Source organism: Tachypleus tridentatus, chromosome 11, assembly GCF_004210375.1.
Source record: "Tachypleus tridentatus isolate NWPU-2018 chromosome 11, ASM421037v1, whole genome shotgun sequence".
Classification (NCBI taxonomy): Eukaryota; Metazoa; Arthropoda; class Merostomata; order Xiphosura; family Limulidae; genus Tachypleus; species Tachypleus tridentatus.
This window is the reverse complement of record NC_134835.1, coordinates 6909765-6927190: the sequence shown is the minus strand read 5'-3', so window position 1 is coordinate 6927190 and position 17426 is coordinate 6909765. Positions and strand designations below refer to the sequence as shown.

The window sequence follows — 17426 nt, the reverse complement described above, 5'->3', positions numbered from 1 at the left end:
GATATCCCAATCAATTTAACATTCAAATTGATTCGGAAATTTGTAAATTAATTACTGCATTAATATCAAAACATAATGACAAAATAGACACAACATTATCGTTAATTTTAAAAAAAGGAACATTGAAATCATGTATAAATCATTAGTTTCAATATTTTACGGCAAGGTAAAGCAGATACAGTGTAAGATGCTGAAGATGCTGCTGTAAGATGGCGCTCTCGTAGATTTTCAAATTAAAGAGCTCTCTCCTGTAGTGAAGATGGTAATGTTGAAGCAGATACAGTGTAACATGCTATAATATGATGTAAGATGTTGCTGCAAGATGACGCTCTTGTCGATTTTCAAATTAAAGATCTTTCTCCTGCAGCACCACCATGGTACTGATTCCATTTAGATTTCATAAAATCATATTTTTTTAATTAATTAATTTTTTTCATTTTAGGAATTTTGCCACATTTTTATTCAGATCTTAAGAAATATTCCTAAATCACCGGTTTCTGGAATGAATTTCCTGTTTAATACTAAAACATCTTGGGCTGACTCGTGTGTCAAGTGTTAAAACATCACCATAATTCTTATGTTGTTTTTGTCTTCATTAGATCTCTCACATCATCCATTTGGTTCGGACAAAAATCGTTGTTAGAAATGCGTGTATTTAAAAACAGCAAACCTGCATAATAAATAACTCTAATCGAATTCGTAAAGACGCGTAAATTTCACAATTCTGTGACATCGACTTTTAAAACGTTTTGTGTGTAAGTACTTAATTTGATTAAAATACGAAGGAAGAAGCAGTAACATTTCTACCTATAACTTTGTTATACGATTGTTTAAACCATTATATATAACTGATGTTAATGATAATATTACACAAAAATAATGACTAATGGTTATGATAGAAAAACAACATCAAGATAAACTACATATAACCTATAAATTGATTTTATGTGTGTATCTCGACTTTGTTGGATCATTTGTATTGAAATTAAAACTTATATGATAATTTCGTTCTTTAAAATGTTTCATACATACATATATAACACATTTATGTTTATTTTTATTTTTTTAATTACGACATGTATTCTATTATAAATATAGTATTTCATCTTATATATGTATTTAGGACTGATTTAAACCTCTTAATTTGGACTGAACATTGTGAGCTTTTTTGGGATTACGATTGAAACTGTCATTAACACTGTTTTTGAATCAACGCATTTTAATTATTATACCTTTTTGTTTTTTATTCTTCATTCTTCTAGATGGATAAATATTCAAATTTTTTCCATTATTTAAGAGTTTGCTTTTAGTTCTAATATACGCAGGTAGGTTGTTGTGATTCAAAACCTCTTAATGACAGAACTATATAGCAAATGTTCACGTTTTTATTACTTGATAATAATAGAACTGCACACCACCTCTTTATGTTTTTATAAATAGTTAATAACAAAAGTGTATAGCACGTTTTTGTTTTTATTACTTGAACTGTAGAGCCGATAAATTTAAAAGCACTGTTTTGTTTGTATTTTTCTTATAGCAAAGCCACATCGGGCTCTCTGCTGTGTCCACTGAAAGGAATCGAACCCCTAGTTTAAGCTTTGTAAATCCGAAAACTTACCGATGTCCCACCGGGGAACAAATTTAAAAGCAGACACATAATCAAAGTGAAAAGATACAGAAATTCGATGTTATTAGCAATAAACTTAAGCGTCCCATCAGTTTGTGATAGATAAAGGCTTACACTGTGATAACATTATCTTGGACGTAGCGTTATATTTCTAATAATAACTACCAAAATACATAGTTCAATGAATTAATATAAATCAGCGCTAAACTTTCCATTTAATTAGTTTACCTAGAAGTGTGAAATATTTATTCATCTATTAAGTTTGGAAATTGTTTTACGATGTTGAAGACTAGTGGTGACATTTATTTTACTGTTAGAATTGTTTTTGTTTTCTTTTTCGAAAAGAAATATTAGAACATTTATATATCACATAATAAACAACATTCTATTCACTATTGCCCCCCCCCGTGGCTCAGCGGTATGTCTGCGGACTTACAACGCTAAAAATCGGGTTTCGATACCCGTGGTGGGCAGAGCACAGATAGCCCATTCTGTAGCTTTGTGCTTAATTCAAAAAACAAACAAACCATTCACTATTAAGCTCTGTTCTAACTACGTCACCCCGATCCTCCATTGTGTAACAGAGACCTACACGTATCAAGAAGCAAACTGTTTACACAGTGTACGTTGTTTCATCGACTATTTGTGCAAGTTCGTGTACGGTAAAGAGAATTCAGAGTTAAATATTTTTTTCGCTACCTCATATTAATCTTTTCATATCTAATCTATGGACTTAAATCAATTTAAATTACTCTCACCTAGGTATAGGTTACACACAGCTGCGAAGAAAGGTTGAGAGATGCTACTGGCCTAGCAATCATCTGTACCTTTTCGAAATGGCCTAATTACAATTTATTCTTAGCTCGTAGTTAATGTTAGGCCTACTACTGCCAGTAGAGATGATTTAATGTTCGATTCACTTACCTCGATCTCGGTCATCGCTTAACTTGAATATATTTCAAATGTATTTGCCTTAGTGTAACAGGAAGGGTATAATACCGTGATATTATGATCGTATTTATGTTCTTGTTGATCAAATACCGCGAAAGGAAGAAGTGTTATTTGATTTTCAAATATTCTTCTCAGTAAACTGTGATACTGAATATTTGAAAAGACAGTTTAGTGAACTTATATCAGTGAGTTTTTGAGGATATAGTGATTATTATAGGTATCACGGCTGAAATAACAAGAAGTGTTTTTTTTTTAAAGTAAGTTTCCGAAGGCCTTAACGACAAACTATGTCAAGCTACTTTCTCTTTAGACTGCACTAGTTGGAAAGTCTCTGTTCTATTTATTCTCTTGACATAAAACAAATTATTAACCCTAATTTTAGCAATTACGTTTATATACATGAAAATAAAAATAATGTATTGTCATAAAAAAATAACAATTATTATTCATTATCAACTTATTCAGAATGAAAAGAAAAATGTATAGATTTTTAGGGTATGGAATATTTCTGCATTCAGTTACCTTGTATTATGACATTCAAACTGTTCTATTCTTATTTATACATATGATGGTAAAAGCATACATGTATATAGAATGTTTCTGCGATTGTAGCTAGTTCATAAACGCAAAAGAAAAGCTACATAATGGACTATATTCACTCTGTCCACCACAAGGAATTGAACCTAAGATTTTATCATTTACTATGTAAACTTAGTACTAGCCTTCAGAGGAACGTGTTTGAACGAGTCAAAAATATGTCTGAAAAATTATCAGAAAAGAGATGTCCCCGCTGCTACAGCGGTAGGTCTACAGATTTACAAAGCTAAAATCAGGGGTTCGATTCCTCTCGGTGAACTTAGCAGATAGCCCAATGTGGCTTTGCTATAAGACAAACCCACCAAGAAAGAGATAATAAATGAATACCTCAGAATTGAATCTGACGTTTATTCATGCATAGTAACTGTTTCTAACATGCTTCAGTTAATGACTTCTAAAATAAATTTATAGTAATACATATGTTGAAAATAGACATAAAATAAAATAAACTATTAAAATGTTTGTATCTACTCAACTCTACAAGACGGCCACATGTATAAGATGACTCTTGCTTTTCTAAGCAAATTGTGTGTACTTCTTTGAGGGTCGATACATATATAAAGGAGCCACCAGTGGTACTGCGGGATGTCTTGCAACGCCAAGATCTGGGTTTCGATATCCGTGGTGAGTAGAGGAGAAATAGTTCAATGTGTAGCTTTAAGCTTAATTACAAATTACAGTAACAATAATGATATATCAGACGACCTCTAATGACAATAAAGTCTAGGATATTACTTTTGCGAAGATACTTTTAGAAATTATATTAAACAGTGCTAACTTTCACTCTGTATTAGTCAACCCAACCATAAGTTTTTTTTTCTATGCTCTTAAACCGTTACAGATTGCTCAGAGGGACATAACTTCGTGACAAACATATAATAAACAACTTTACAAAGTTTCATCACAGTTGAACCCCTGTCACATTATAACAAATACCTTTGGTTTGTTTGGGATTTCGCACAAAACTACATGAGGGCTATCTGCGCTATCCGTCCCTAATTTAGCAGTGTAAGACTAAAAGGAAGGCAACTTGTCATCACAACCCACAGCCAACTCCTGGGCTACTCTTTTACCAAAAAATAGTGGGACTGACCGTCACATTATAATGTCCCCACGGCTGAAAGGGCAAGCATGTTGGGTGTGACAAGGATTCGAACCCGCAACCCTCGGATTACGAATCGAGTGCCTTAATCACCTGGCCATGTCCGGCCATTATAATAACTACTAAACCCTAAGGTATAGTAATCTATTATAACAAAAAAGAAAACGTTTACAAAATTAGTGCACGTTACAGACACTAAGTTTTTGGATCTAATATTATCAGTATTTTAATATGATGGGTACTTTTATTCTAAATGTCTTGATTAATTTCAATTAACACGTGAGACAAATAACCTCTAGTTGTAAAGAATCGAGAAAAATAATACAATTACAAATATGTTTTTGTAACGCGGTAGATGGAATGATATTAATACACTTCGATAAAAAAAATGGTACAATGTGGTTTTGTTAAATACGCTATTAACCGAAAAGTTTTTTTTCTGTTACTCTATCTTCCAAAAAGTAAAATCAGATATTTTTCAGAGTAGAAAGTAAGCTACATACATCAACAAATACTGTAATTGTTTTATCTGTTTCACTATGTACCAAAACTTAAGATTAGTTTAGGTCATCTCATTTAAATGTTGCAAGCTGTCGATGGCCTCAGCATCGATTACATGAATTCATGGTATAACAGTTGGTAAATAGGTCAGATTTCTTACATAACCTAAGCGTTATCAGATTCACGTAATACCCTATCCGAAACGTCTCAGCCAAACTTTCTTACTAAGCTACAAATGTTTTTCACACTATCCTTATCAAACTAATTCTCATTCAGTTAAGAATCAAATTTTGCTCAACGTTTTAAATTTTGATAATTGTAAGATAAATATATTTTACAATGTTGTCAAGTAACATAGTACAAGTGGGTTATGTTAAGTGATGAAAATATAAACTCGTCTCTCAGGAGGAAGAGGAAGAGGAAGGAACATGCGAGCCCTAAGGTGTGCCCTCAGAATATGTTCCCATAGCAACGTCTTTCATTATAACATATGTATTTATTACAGTCTTAGGATCTCTATAAAAGTAGGATTGGTAACTGAAACAGAAAGTTCTTAATAATCTAGAAAATGATGTAATTCAGTGTTGATTTGCTTCTTTGAAAACAAATTCGAGCTACGACTATAGTGCAACGTAAGTCTGTGTTAACATATTTTAGGCTTAGGTAATGGTAGTGTGATGCCTCTTGGTCACCTTGTTTTTTTTATTTTATTTTAATAATCAGTTTTCCTCTGTTTGAAGACGACAACTTCCTTATACTTCAGTTTGTCGTTTTACAGAAGTTGGAAATCTTTCATTATTAATACGTTTCTCTTGATTGAAAATGTTTTCAAATGTTTTATCGTTTTACAGAAGTTGGAAATCTTTCATTATTAATACGTTTCTCTTGATTGAAAATGTTTTCAAATGTTTTATCGTTTTACAGAAGTTGGAAATCTTTCATTATTAATACGTTTCTCTTGATTGAAAATGTTTTCAAATGTTTTGTCGTTTTACAGAAGTTGGAAATCTTTCATTATTAATACGTTTCTCTTGATTGAAAATGTTTTCAAATGTTTTGTCGTTTTACAGAAGTTGGAAATCTTTCATTATTAATACGTTTCTCTTGATTGAAAATGTTTTCAAATGTTTTATCGTTTTACAGAAGTTGGAAATCTTTCATTATTAATACATTTCTCTTGATTGAAAATGTTTTCGCTGATGTAAAAACTATTCAAAACAAATTATATTTCATCAAAATATTCATATTTTCAATGTTTTTGAAACTTTCGTAGATGAATAATTGAGTTACTCAGCCCACTAATTTTTTATGTGTTTTAAATAAATTAATCACAAAACATAAAGACAGAAACAACTTATAACACTTGAGTACAGTTAGGCTTTTACCATGTCAAGCTTAATTTCTTTAACTCTCATATCTCATAATAAAGGCCCTTTGCGTGTTGTTGTGAAGAAAGATGGTCAATTTGAGACAATAAAAACAATACAAGTTAGCTGCAGTTTCTTTGCAAAATTTGGAATAATTTTAAAATTACAGTTGAGTGATGTAGAATAATACGTCATACAAACAAAGACAATGTAATGGGTCTTTCATGTAAGGCAAGTCATGCTGACCAAGGAAAATCGATACTTCCCACATTTGATCAGTAGGTGGAAGAGTATATAATTGTCCTATTATAGTCAGGATCAATTTCCTTACTCAAGATGTTGTCGAGAAAAGCCCTCTAACCAATAAGGCTTTTGTGATGAGGTTAGGAATACTTTTTTGGTACCATTATAAAATAATAGACAAGGGCTTAAAATCCACAAAGGTACAGTAACCAACAGTTCGCGATTTGACAGGCACATTTCAAAATCAATGGCTTTTTTCTTTTGAAACATAACCGAACAAAGTGTAACTACATATTGTCAAGTACTAAATACATCTAGAACGGACTATTATGGCTTCACTCCGATACTTCTAATTGGAAATCATTGAATCACTTTATTAAGAGCTGGAGTGAGGAAACAACGATGTGACTATTTTTCCATGAACTGATGTCACGATATAGTGAGGATACAAAGGTGTGACTCTCTTCCAAGAACTAATGTCAGGTAACGGTAACGTGACTTTTCTCTATGAACTATTGTCACGATGGAGTGAGGTGACAACATCTTGACCATTTTTCAAAACCTGATGTCATGATGGAGTGAGGCAACAATAGCGTGACTCTTCTCCAAGAACTGATGTCACGATGGAGTGAGGCAACAATAGCGTGACTATTATCCAAGAACTGATGACACAATGGAGTGAGGCAACAATAACGTGACTATTCTCCAAGAACTGATGTCATGATGGAGTGAGCCAACAATAACGTGACTATTCTCCAAGAGCTGATATCACGATGGAGTGAGGTAACAACATCTTGACCATTTTCCAAAAACTGATATCATGATAGAGTGAGGCAACAATAACGTGAGGCAACAACAGCGTGACTATTCTCCAAAAACTAATGTCATGATGGAGTGAGGCAACAATAGCGTGACTATTCTCCAAGAACTGATGTCACAATGGAGTGAGGCAACAATAGCGTGACTATTCTCCAAAAACTAATGTCAAGATGGAGTGAGGCAACAATAGCGTGACTATTCTCCAAGAACTGATGTCACAATGGAGTGAGGCAACAATAGCGTGACTATTCTCCAAAAACTAATGTCATGATAGAGTGAGGCAACAATAGCGTGACTATTCTCCAAGAACTAATTTCATGATGGAGTGAGGCAACAATAGCGTGACTATTCTCCAACAACTGATTTCATGATAAAATATTTTTAATGGTATGGTTATTAAGATTAAATGAAACATACAGAACGTGGATGACAAGCAAAATACGATCTGTTTGACTTTCGTTACAGAGATGGAAAAGTTTCGAAGGGAAGCTGGTCTATTGAAGACATAAAACTAGATTTATGGTTCTTCATTAACAAGAAACACCTATAGATAATAAATATAGTTTAACTATATCTACATGAGAAACTCAAAATTCTGCATTTTGAACAGGTATCAAGAACATTATCTTTAGGTATGATATTTAATTAGCAGTGACATAACACAAAGAAATATAAAGTATATTAAGTTCTGCAGATAAAACAACATGAATAAATATTTTATTACAAATTCTCATATGACAACTTACTGACTATATAAAATTATTCAGACTTTTATTTACGTTTTTCATGTCACAGTTGGTACTAAGTTAGTGTTTACTAAGCATGATTTAGTCTAGATAGAATTTTTAACAAGGTAATGTCTAATATCTGTTCTACACGAGTACTTGAGCTGGCAACACTTTAAAAACATAATGTAAAAACTCTCATCCATTTCTAGTAGAATTAAAACATAAAATATTTTATTTGGAAGACATGATGACTCTAGCAAAGGTTTAGTAACCAAATATATTAATGTTAAACATGTTATTCTACATTCTAAAAATAATAATACAGCTAACGTGCAAATCAATTGATTATACACTTTACTTCATTGTAAGATTGACTAAGACATCTCCAAACACTCCAAAGTAATTAGTGATGTCGAGAAAACCCACTTGTAGAGAAATATATATGCAAAAACGGCTCGTTTGGGTTGAGAAAATATTTTACATAGAAGAGCAAACAACGTTTCGACCTTCTTCGGTCATCGTCAGGTTCACAAAGAAAGAGGTAACTGACCGGAAGCTGACCATATGTTTGAAAGGGGTTGTGTAACTGAGTGTCGGAATGTAGAGGGCGGTGTTAGATGTTTGAATATATAATTTTATTTGTTTTATTATATTAATATAGGTATAAAGGCGTTACTTTATATTGGTTTATTTTGGGTTTAAGTTGTTGTATAAGTAAGGCTTCTTTAATTTTGCGTTTGTTTATATTTGTTTCTTTATTTAGTAACCTGACGATAACCAAAGAAGGTCGAAACGTTGTTCGCTCTTCTATGTAAAATATTTTCTCAACCCAAACGAGCCGTTTTTGCATATATACTCCAGAGTAATTATTTCAGAATAACTCACTTACGTACAAGTGAGCGATCGACCAGATTTTATCATATAATATTATACGAATATTATCATAAAAAATATAATTAACTTACTGTTTATAAACTGGGTATGTTTTAGTTTTCAGGGTTAAGGGTAGTCTTATTTTAAACTATATACCAATAATTACTACCTTTTACCACTGATAGGATGAATAATTATTACCTTTTACCACATATAGGATAAATAATTACGACCTTCCACCAATGATATAACCTATAATTACTATTTTTACCGTTGATAGGATTGATAGCATCAATAATTATTCCATTCTTTTAATGATAATATCAATAATGACTACCTTCTATAGATGATAAAATCAATAATAACTACCTTCTATCTATTATAGGATCAATAAATACTAATTGGTGTATCTTATTACTAAATTACATACGTGTCGTTTTAACTGTTGCATCGTATTACTAAATTATATACATGTCGTTTTAACTAATGTATCGTACTACTAAGTTATATACATGCCGTTTTAACTGGTCTATCTCATTACTAAATTACGTACATGACGTTTAAACTGGCGTATTTTATTACTAAGTTACGTACATGTAGTTTTAACTGATGTATCTTATTACTAAGTTACGTACTTGTGGTTTTAACTGATGTATCTTATTACTAAGTTACGTACATGTAGTTTTAACTGATGTATTTTATTACTAAGTTACTTACATGTGGTTTTAACTGACGTATCTTATTACTAAGTTACGTACATGTGGTTTTAACTGATGTATTTTATTTGTTTTGTTGTTTTGTGTAGAATGAGATTATTTACATTCTCGTTCATGCCATTGTTTGTCCTGAGTGTTCTGGTCATGTTGACCTGTGCAACAGGAGCCTTACTTGGAATTCAAATTCCTGTTACAAATCTGCTCAAGCTATCTCTGTCTTCACCACTCATTTCTCCTCTACCAACGCCAGTTTTACTCCGGTGAGTTTTTCTTTCTTATTTAAAGATAAAATTGAACATTGGTTTTGATTATTTCCCTGTTCTCTTCTTTAAATCATAGTAATTTTTAGTTGTTCTAAGGAATAATTGTTGTAACAGAGTAGTAAGGATGGCACTTCATTCTTAATAAGGATCGTGTCCAGTATATGTGACTATATCTTACAACATAACAGTGTTCAATCTTTTTAAATGAATGAATGGCTGGTTAGCTATTATTAATAGCTTTACATTAGTGGATATTACGATGATAATTTTTATATCATTTGTTCTTTATATTCCTTTCATTTCTCAATTAAGTTTTTGTACAGAATTATCGTTTTTGTATTACTTCTCTTGAAATCTCGCTTTCATCGCGAAACTGTAGAAATATCTTCGAGAGGAAAAGTGTCTCTTCTTGTATACTGTTAAACAAGAAGTAGTGATAACTTGGTTTCAGAATTGTCTATAAATTTGCTTTGGGTTTTAACATAGACATTTGAAGTTATATGCAGAAATACAATACAAGCAGTAAGAAAGTAACATCCTCTGAGTACTTATTAATTTTTTTAGTAACACAAACACAGTACATGGCCGTGAGTACTGGTTTGGTATGGTTTGTTTTGAATTTCACGCAGAGCTACCCGGGGTCTATCTGCGCTAGACATTCCTAATTTAACAGTGTAAGACTAGAGGGAAGGCAGCTAGTCATCACCAGCCACCTCTAACTCTAGGGTTACTCTTTTGCTAACTAATAGTGGGATTGACCGTTACTTCATAACGCCCCCACGACTGATTACGAGTCGAGTGCCTTAACCACTTAGACACCCCTTCTAATTAGTGGGTTCGGCTATTTCAGCCCCACTCATTACTAACAAGTGCATTAAAATCAAGCATACAGCCATGCAATCTCCGTAGACAAACATTGGCAGTAGAATGGGTCGTACTAAAGAACTCAGTGACACTGTCATAGGATGCCACCTTTCCAACAAGTCCGTTCGTCACATTTCTGCCCTGCTAGAGCTGCTCCGATCAATTGTAAGTGCTGTTATTATGAAGTGGAAACACCTAGGAGAAACAACAGCTCAGCCACGAAGCGGTAGGCCACACAAGCTTATAGAACTGTACCGCCGAGTGATGAAGCGTGTAATACGTAAAATTCGTCTGTCCAAAGTTGCAACACTCACTACTGAGTTCCAAACTGCCTCTGGATGTAACGTCAGTACAAGAACTGTTCGTCAGGAGATTCATGAAATGGGTTTCCATGGCCGAGCAGCTGCACACAAGCCTAAGATGACCATACGCAATGCCAAGATAAGCTGTAGTGGCGTAAAGTACACTGTAATTGGACTCTGGAGCGGTAGAAACGCGTTTTTAAAGTGATTAATCACGCTTTACTATCTGGCAGTCTGACGGACGAATTTGGCTTGGCGAATACCAGGAGAATGGTACCTGCTTGATCGCATAGTGTCAATTGTAAAATTTTGTGAAGGAGAAATAATGATCTGGGGCTATTTTGCCATGGTTTGGGTTAGACTCTTTAGTTCAGTGAAGAGAGACTTTAATGTTACAACATACAGTAACATTATAGAGAATTGTGTGCTTTCAAATTTGTGGCAACAGTTTGGGGAAGACCCTTTTTTGTTTCAGCGTGACAATGTCCCTGTGCACAAAGCGAGGTCCATAAAGACATGGTTTGTCTAGGTTAATGTGGAAGAACCTAACTGACCTGCACAGAGCCCTGACCTCAGTCCCATTGAACATCTTTGGGATGAATTGAAACACCGACTGCGAGCCAGGCCTTCTCCCCGACCTCACAATGCTCTTGTAGCTGAATAGGAGCAAATCCCCGCAACCATGTTCTAGTAAAAAAGCCTTCCCAGAAGAATGGAGGCTGTTATAGCAGCAAAGGGGGGACCAACTCTATATTATTGGCGATGGTTATAGAATGAGATGTTTGGCAAGCACATATGGGTGTGATGGTCGGGTGTCCACATACTTTTGGCCCTGTAGTGTATATATATGTATACAAACACAGGAAACAAGACCCTGTAATTTATATTCTTATCGTTAGAATGTCACTCTAAATTTATTTATGTTCACCAATTTTCCCTATGACACAATGTATAAGGTTACTGCAAGATGAGTAAAGAAATATATTTGGAATTAACAAAAAATAGTGTACTGGACATTTCCGTCTTAATATAGACCCATGTGAAATATACAAATAGTAATAATGTTATATACTACTACGTACAACTTTAAACTACTAGAGTTAAAGTTATAAGTTCTTTACTGTATATGTTAACAAATGCTAGGTAATCCAACATTGTTTTTTTCAGGAGTATAAAGAAATGTCATGGAATGACTGGGATGCCATTAGCCGATATCAGTATGATGATGGCTGGATATGGTGGTGGGATGGCAGCAGGTGATGCTAGTATGATGATGGCTGGATATGGTGGTGGGATGGCAGCAGGTGATGCAAATATGATGATGGCTGGATATGGTGGTGGGATGGCACCAGGTGATGCTAGTATGATGATGTCTGGATATGGTGGTGGGATGGCACCAGGTGATGCAAGTATGATGATGTCTGGATATGGTAGTGAGATGGCAGAAGGTGATGCTAGTATGATGATGTCTGGATATGGTGGTGGGATGGCAGCAGGTGATGCTAGTATGATGATGGCTGGATATGGTGGTGGGATGGCAGCAGGTGATGCTAGTATGATGATGGCTGGATATGGTGGTGGGATGGCAGCAGGTGATGCTAGTATGATGATGGCTGGATATGGTGGTGGGATGGCAGCAGGTGATGCTAGTATGATGATGGCTGGATATGGTGGTGGTATGGCAAAAGATGATGCTAGCATGATGATGGCTGGATATAATGGTGGGATGGCAGCAGGTGATGCTGATATGATGATGGCTGGATATGGTGGTGGATATATTCCGTCTAATGCCATAAAGACGGCTGTTAAAACAACTCCTATGAAGAAAAGTAATGCTGTGATGCAGAAATCTGCAATGGCCAAAACTGGAATGATGATGATGATGCCTGGAGATTAATTGAACTATAAACATTTTAATATATTAAACCACATGCATCATCATTGAAATATATTACTTCATGAATAAATGGAATATTTTACCAATTTATATAAACCTTACACTGTAAGTATACCTAGCACTTTGAATGACCACTTTACCAATTTACATAAACCTTACAGTGTAAGTATACCTAACACTCTGAATGACTACTTACCAATTTACATAAACCTTACAGTACAAGTATACCTAGCACTTTGAATGACTACTTACCAATTTACATAAACCTTACAGTGTAAGTATACCTAGCACTTTGAATGACTACTTACCAATTTACATAAACCTTACACTGTAAGTATACCTAGCACTTTGAATGACAACTTACCAATTTATATAAACCTTACACTGTAAGTATACCAAGCACTTTGAATGAATATTTTACCAATTTATATAAACCTTATACTGTAAGTATACCCAGTATTTTAAATGAATATTTTACCAATTTATATAAACCTTATACTGTAAGTATACCCAGTATTTCAAATGAATATTTTACCAATTTATATAAACCTTATACTGTAAGTAATACCAGTATTTTAAATGAATATTTTACCAATTTATATAAACCTTATACTGTAAGTATACCCAGTATTTCAAATGAATATTTTACCAATTTATATAAACCTTATACTGTAAGTAATACCAGTATTTTAAATGAATATTTTACCAATTTATATAAACCTTATACTGTAAGTATACCCAGTATTTTAAATGTTTACTTTGGTAATTTACATAAACCTTACACTGTAAGTATACCTAGCACTTTGAATGAATATTTTACCAATTTATATAAACCTTACACTGTAAGTATACCTAGCACTTTGAATTAATATTTTACCAATTTATATAAACCTTACACTGTAAGTATACCAAGCACTTTGAATGAATATTTTACCAATTTACATACACCTTACAGTGTAAGTATACCTAGCACTTTGAATGACAACTTACCAATTTATATAAACCTTATACTGTAAGTATACCTAGCACTTTGAATGACAACTTATCAATTTATATAAACCTTACACTGTAAGTATACCTAGCACTTTGAATTAATATTTTACCAATTTACATAAACCTTACACTGTAAGTATACCAAGCACTTTGAATGAATATTTTACCAATTTATATAAACCTTACACTGTAAGTATACCTAGCACTTTGAATGACTACTTACCAATTTACATAAACCTTACAGTGTAAGTATACCTAGCACTTTGAATGAGAACTTACCAATTTATATAAACCTTACACTGTAAGTATACCAAGCACTTTGAATGACAACTCACCAATTTATATAAACCTTATACTGTAAGTATACCCAGTATTTTAAATGAATATTTTACCAATTTATATAAACCTTATACTGTAAGTATACCCAGTATTTTAAATGAATATTTTACCAATTTATACAAACCTTACACTGTAAGTATACTTAGCACTTTGAATGACAACTTACCAATTTATATAAACCTTACACTGTAAGTATACCTAGCACTTTGAATGACAACTTACCAATTTATATAAACCTTACACTATAAGTATACCAAGCACTTTGAATGAATATTTTACCAATTTATATAAACCTTACACTGTAAGTATACCTAGCACTTTGAATGACTACTTACCAATTTACATAAACCTTACAGTGTAAGTATACCTAGCACTTTGAATGACAACTTACCAATTTATATAAACCTTATACTGTAAGTATACCAAGCACTTTGAATGACAACTCACCAATTTATATAAACCTTATACTGTAAGTATACCTAGCACTTTGAATGACAACTTACCAATTTATATAAACCTTATACTGTAAGTATACCAAGCACTTTGAATGACAACTCACCAATTTATATAAACCTTATACTGTAAGTATACCCAGTATTTTAAATGAATATTTTACCAATTTATATAAACCTTACACTGTAAGTATACTTAGCACTTTGAATGACTACTTACCAATTTACATAAACCTTACACTGTAGGTATACTTAGCACTTTGAATGACAACTTACCAATTTATATAAACCTTATACTGTAAGTATACCCAGTATTTTAAATGAATATTTTACCAATTTATACAAACCTTACACTGTAAGTATACTTAGCACTTTGATTAACTACTTACCAATTTACATAAACCTTACACTGTAAGTATACTTAGCACTTTGAATGACAACTTACCAATTTATATAAACCTTACACTGTAAGTATACTTAGCACTTTGAATGACTACTTACCAATTTACATAAACCTTACACTGTAAGTATACTTAGCACTTTGAATGACTACTTACCAATTTATATAAACCTTGCACTGTAAGTATACCTAGCGCTTTTAATGAATACTTACCAATTTAGATCAAATTTATACTGTAAGTTTACCCAGCATTTTGAATGACTACTGTACGAAATTATGCAAGTATACTTAGCACTCTTGGTCAGACTGTTCTGCTCTCACACTAGCATATATGCATGTGCTATTATGTGCATGTTAAACAAATTGTTTGTTATACGTTTAATTCCATAACTTTTCATGAATCTTCAAAGTCTTCGAAAACTTTTATTACATCTTCAAGTTGGTTTTATAGAAAACATTATTTATATAACTCTAACTTAGACATATATCCAACTAAGTTACTTAATAGAATACGGAGTGCTTTAAAAGAGAAGCAGTTTCCTAAAGATTGGTTAGAAAAACATGATAAAAACATCTGTTTTATAAGAGAACAAACATTACCTGATTAAAGTACAAAATAATGTACCTTGTTCAGCTCATCCTGCTTAGTCTGAAATTTTTATAATTCAAAAATTATAATTTCAATCACCGGGTGTATTAATTTCTAACTCAAGATGTTTGTTGGTAATTTATCAACGTAACCTTTCCTTTTTTTTGTCATTATCCTTAATGCTTCGAAAAATATTCCCAAGCACGTGTTTTAAGGGATATCTGTGATTACATTTAAAATATATTAAAATTGGTTTTATCATATACGTCAATGAGTAAGTCAAAATATCCCATAACACTAAAATTCGAACTTCGATAATCACATTTGACACGACACAGATTACCCATTTTGTTTGTTTGTGCTGATTTTGTTTGTTTGTTTAGAATTAAGCACAAAACTAAACAATGGGTCATATATTCTCTGCCTTCCACCGGTACCGAAGTCCTTTTTTCTCGCCGTGTAAGTCCGCAGTCATATCCCTGTGCCACTTAGGGACGATATCAAACATTAGAAAAATTAACAGAAGGAATTTTGACTGCTGCCATCTTGTGGACAATAAAGTAATGTTTTTCAGTAGAATATACTTCGATATTGCTGTAAAAGGTTGTTTTGAACTCACGTATGGCTAGAATAAGAAAAGAAACTGTAAGCTGATTTGAATAATTATAATTATATATTTATCCATCTGTTTATGTACCTCATTAATAAGTCAAGGATTTAGAGTTTTTGATCATCAGCAATCGCTTGAACCGAAAAGCGGCTTCGAAAATAATTTGAAGCCATGTTAAAATTTTTGCTGAACGCAGTACATTTTTTTTCTGACAAAAAATATTCAATAAATTTATTGATATTAGCTCGATTTTAGTCGGTTTGATAACAATAACAGTTTTATTATTTTTTGTTTTTAACGAACGTTTTAATTCCAGTAAAACGAGTAAGTCAAACAATGTATAGTAGTTTTGCTCTATTCAGGTACACTGATATTACTCAGGTAATCACAAAACACAGGTTCCAGAAAGGTTAGATAAACCAATATTTCAAAATTGGAAGCAAAACAGTCAAATAAACACAGTCTTTATTATTATCAAAGTGGTGAACATTCTTATTGTTGAAATGCGAATAATTTATATGCCAGATGGAGATAGGATGAAAGTAATAAAACAAGGTTCTAGTTTGGTATCCAACAAATATTTATATTTCTTACCTTAATAATTATTCAAAATAAAATATAAAAGCCAGAGAACCTCGCAACCCGCACTATCTTTTGCAAGAAATCATGTCACACCAATGTGAGAGTGGACAGAGACGTGAGGTCAAGGTGGTAAAAGCTTCGATGGTATATTCGTTTTAGTAAAGTAAGAAGATTGAGACATTTTTATGACACTTGGGCACGCAGTTTATTTGGAAGAAGTTTAAATTTATAATTACCTATTTACATTCTATGAAATATATATTCTGCACTAGTCATATAAGGTTAAAATATAGTGGAGTCAACATCATCATCTATTCTGTAAATATATTATTGACAAAGTCATAATAATAATTGTTATAAGAAAAGTCGGAGTGTAAAAACAAAAATCGATAAATATATTTAAATATTAGCTTGCTTTTGTACTTTTTACATTGATTTCTTCAAATTCAAACATGCGTATTTATTTATTGGTTATATTCTTAATTAGACTTAATGAAATGTAACTATTACAAAGTTAACGACAAAATCTGACAAATTTCTTTATTCTCGTTCGAAAAGTAGCTTGAAAAGTTTTCACTTTGTCTTTAATGTCAAGTGTTATTATGTATTGT

General features: G+C 32.6%; 1 protein-coding gene across 1 annotated transcript; it reads left to right on the top strand.

The window, feature by feature from the left end:
- The first annotated feature begins 5272 nt into the window (after nucleotides 1-5272).
- LOC143231421 (uncharacterized) lies at nucleotides 5273-13247 on the top strand. The gene is made up of 3 exons (XM_076465958.1): nucleotides 5273-5410; nucleotides 9614-9784; nucleotides 12121-13247. Exons 2-3 carry the CDS (start codon nucleotides 9615-9617, stop codon nucleotides 12848-12850), a joined length of 900 nt encoding a protein of 299 aa, XP_076322073.1. The 5' UTR covers nucleotides 5273-5410; nucleotide 9614; the 3' UTR covers nucleotides 12851-13247.
- Nucleotides 13248-17426: the final 4179 nt, after the last annotated feature.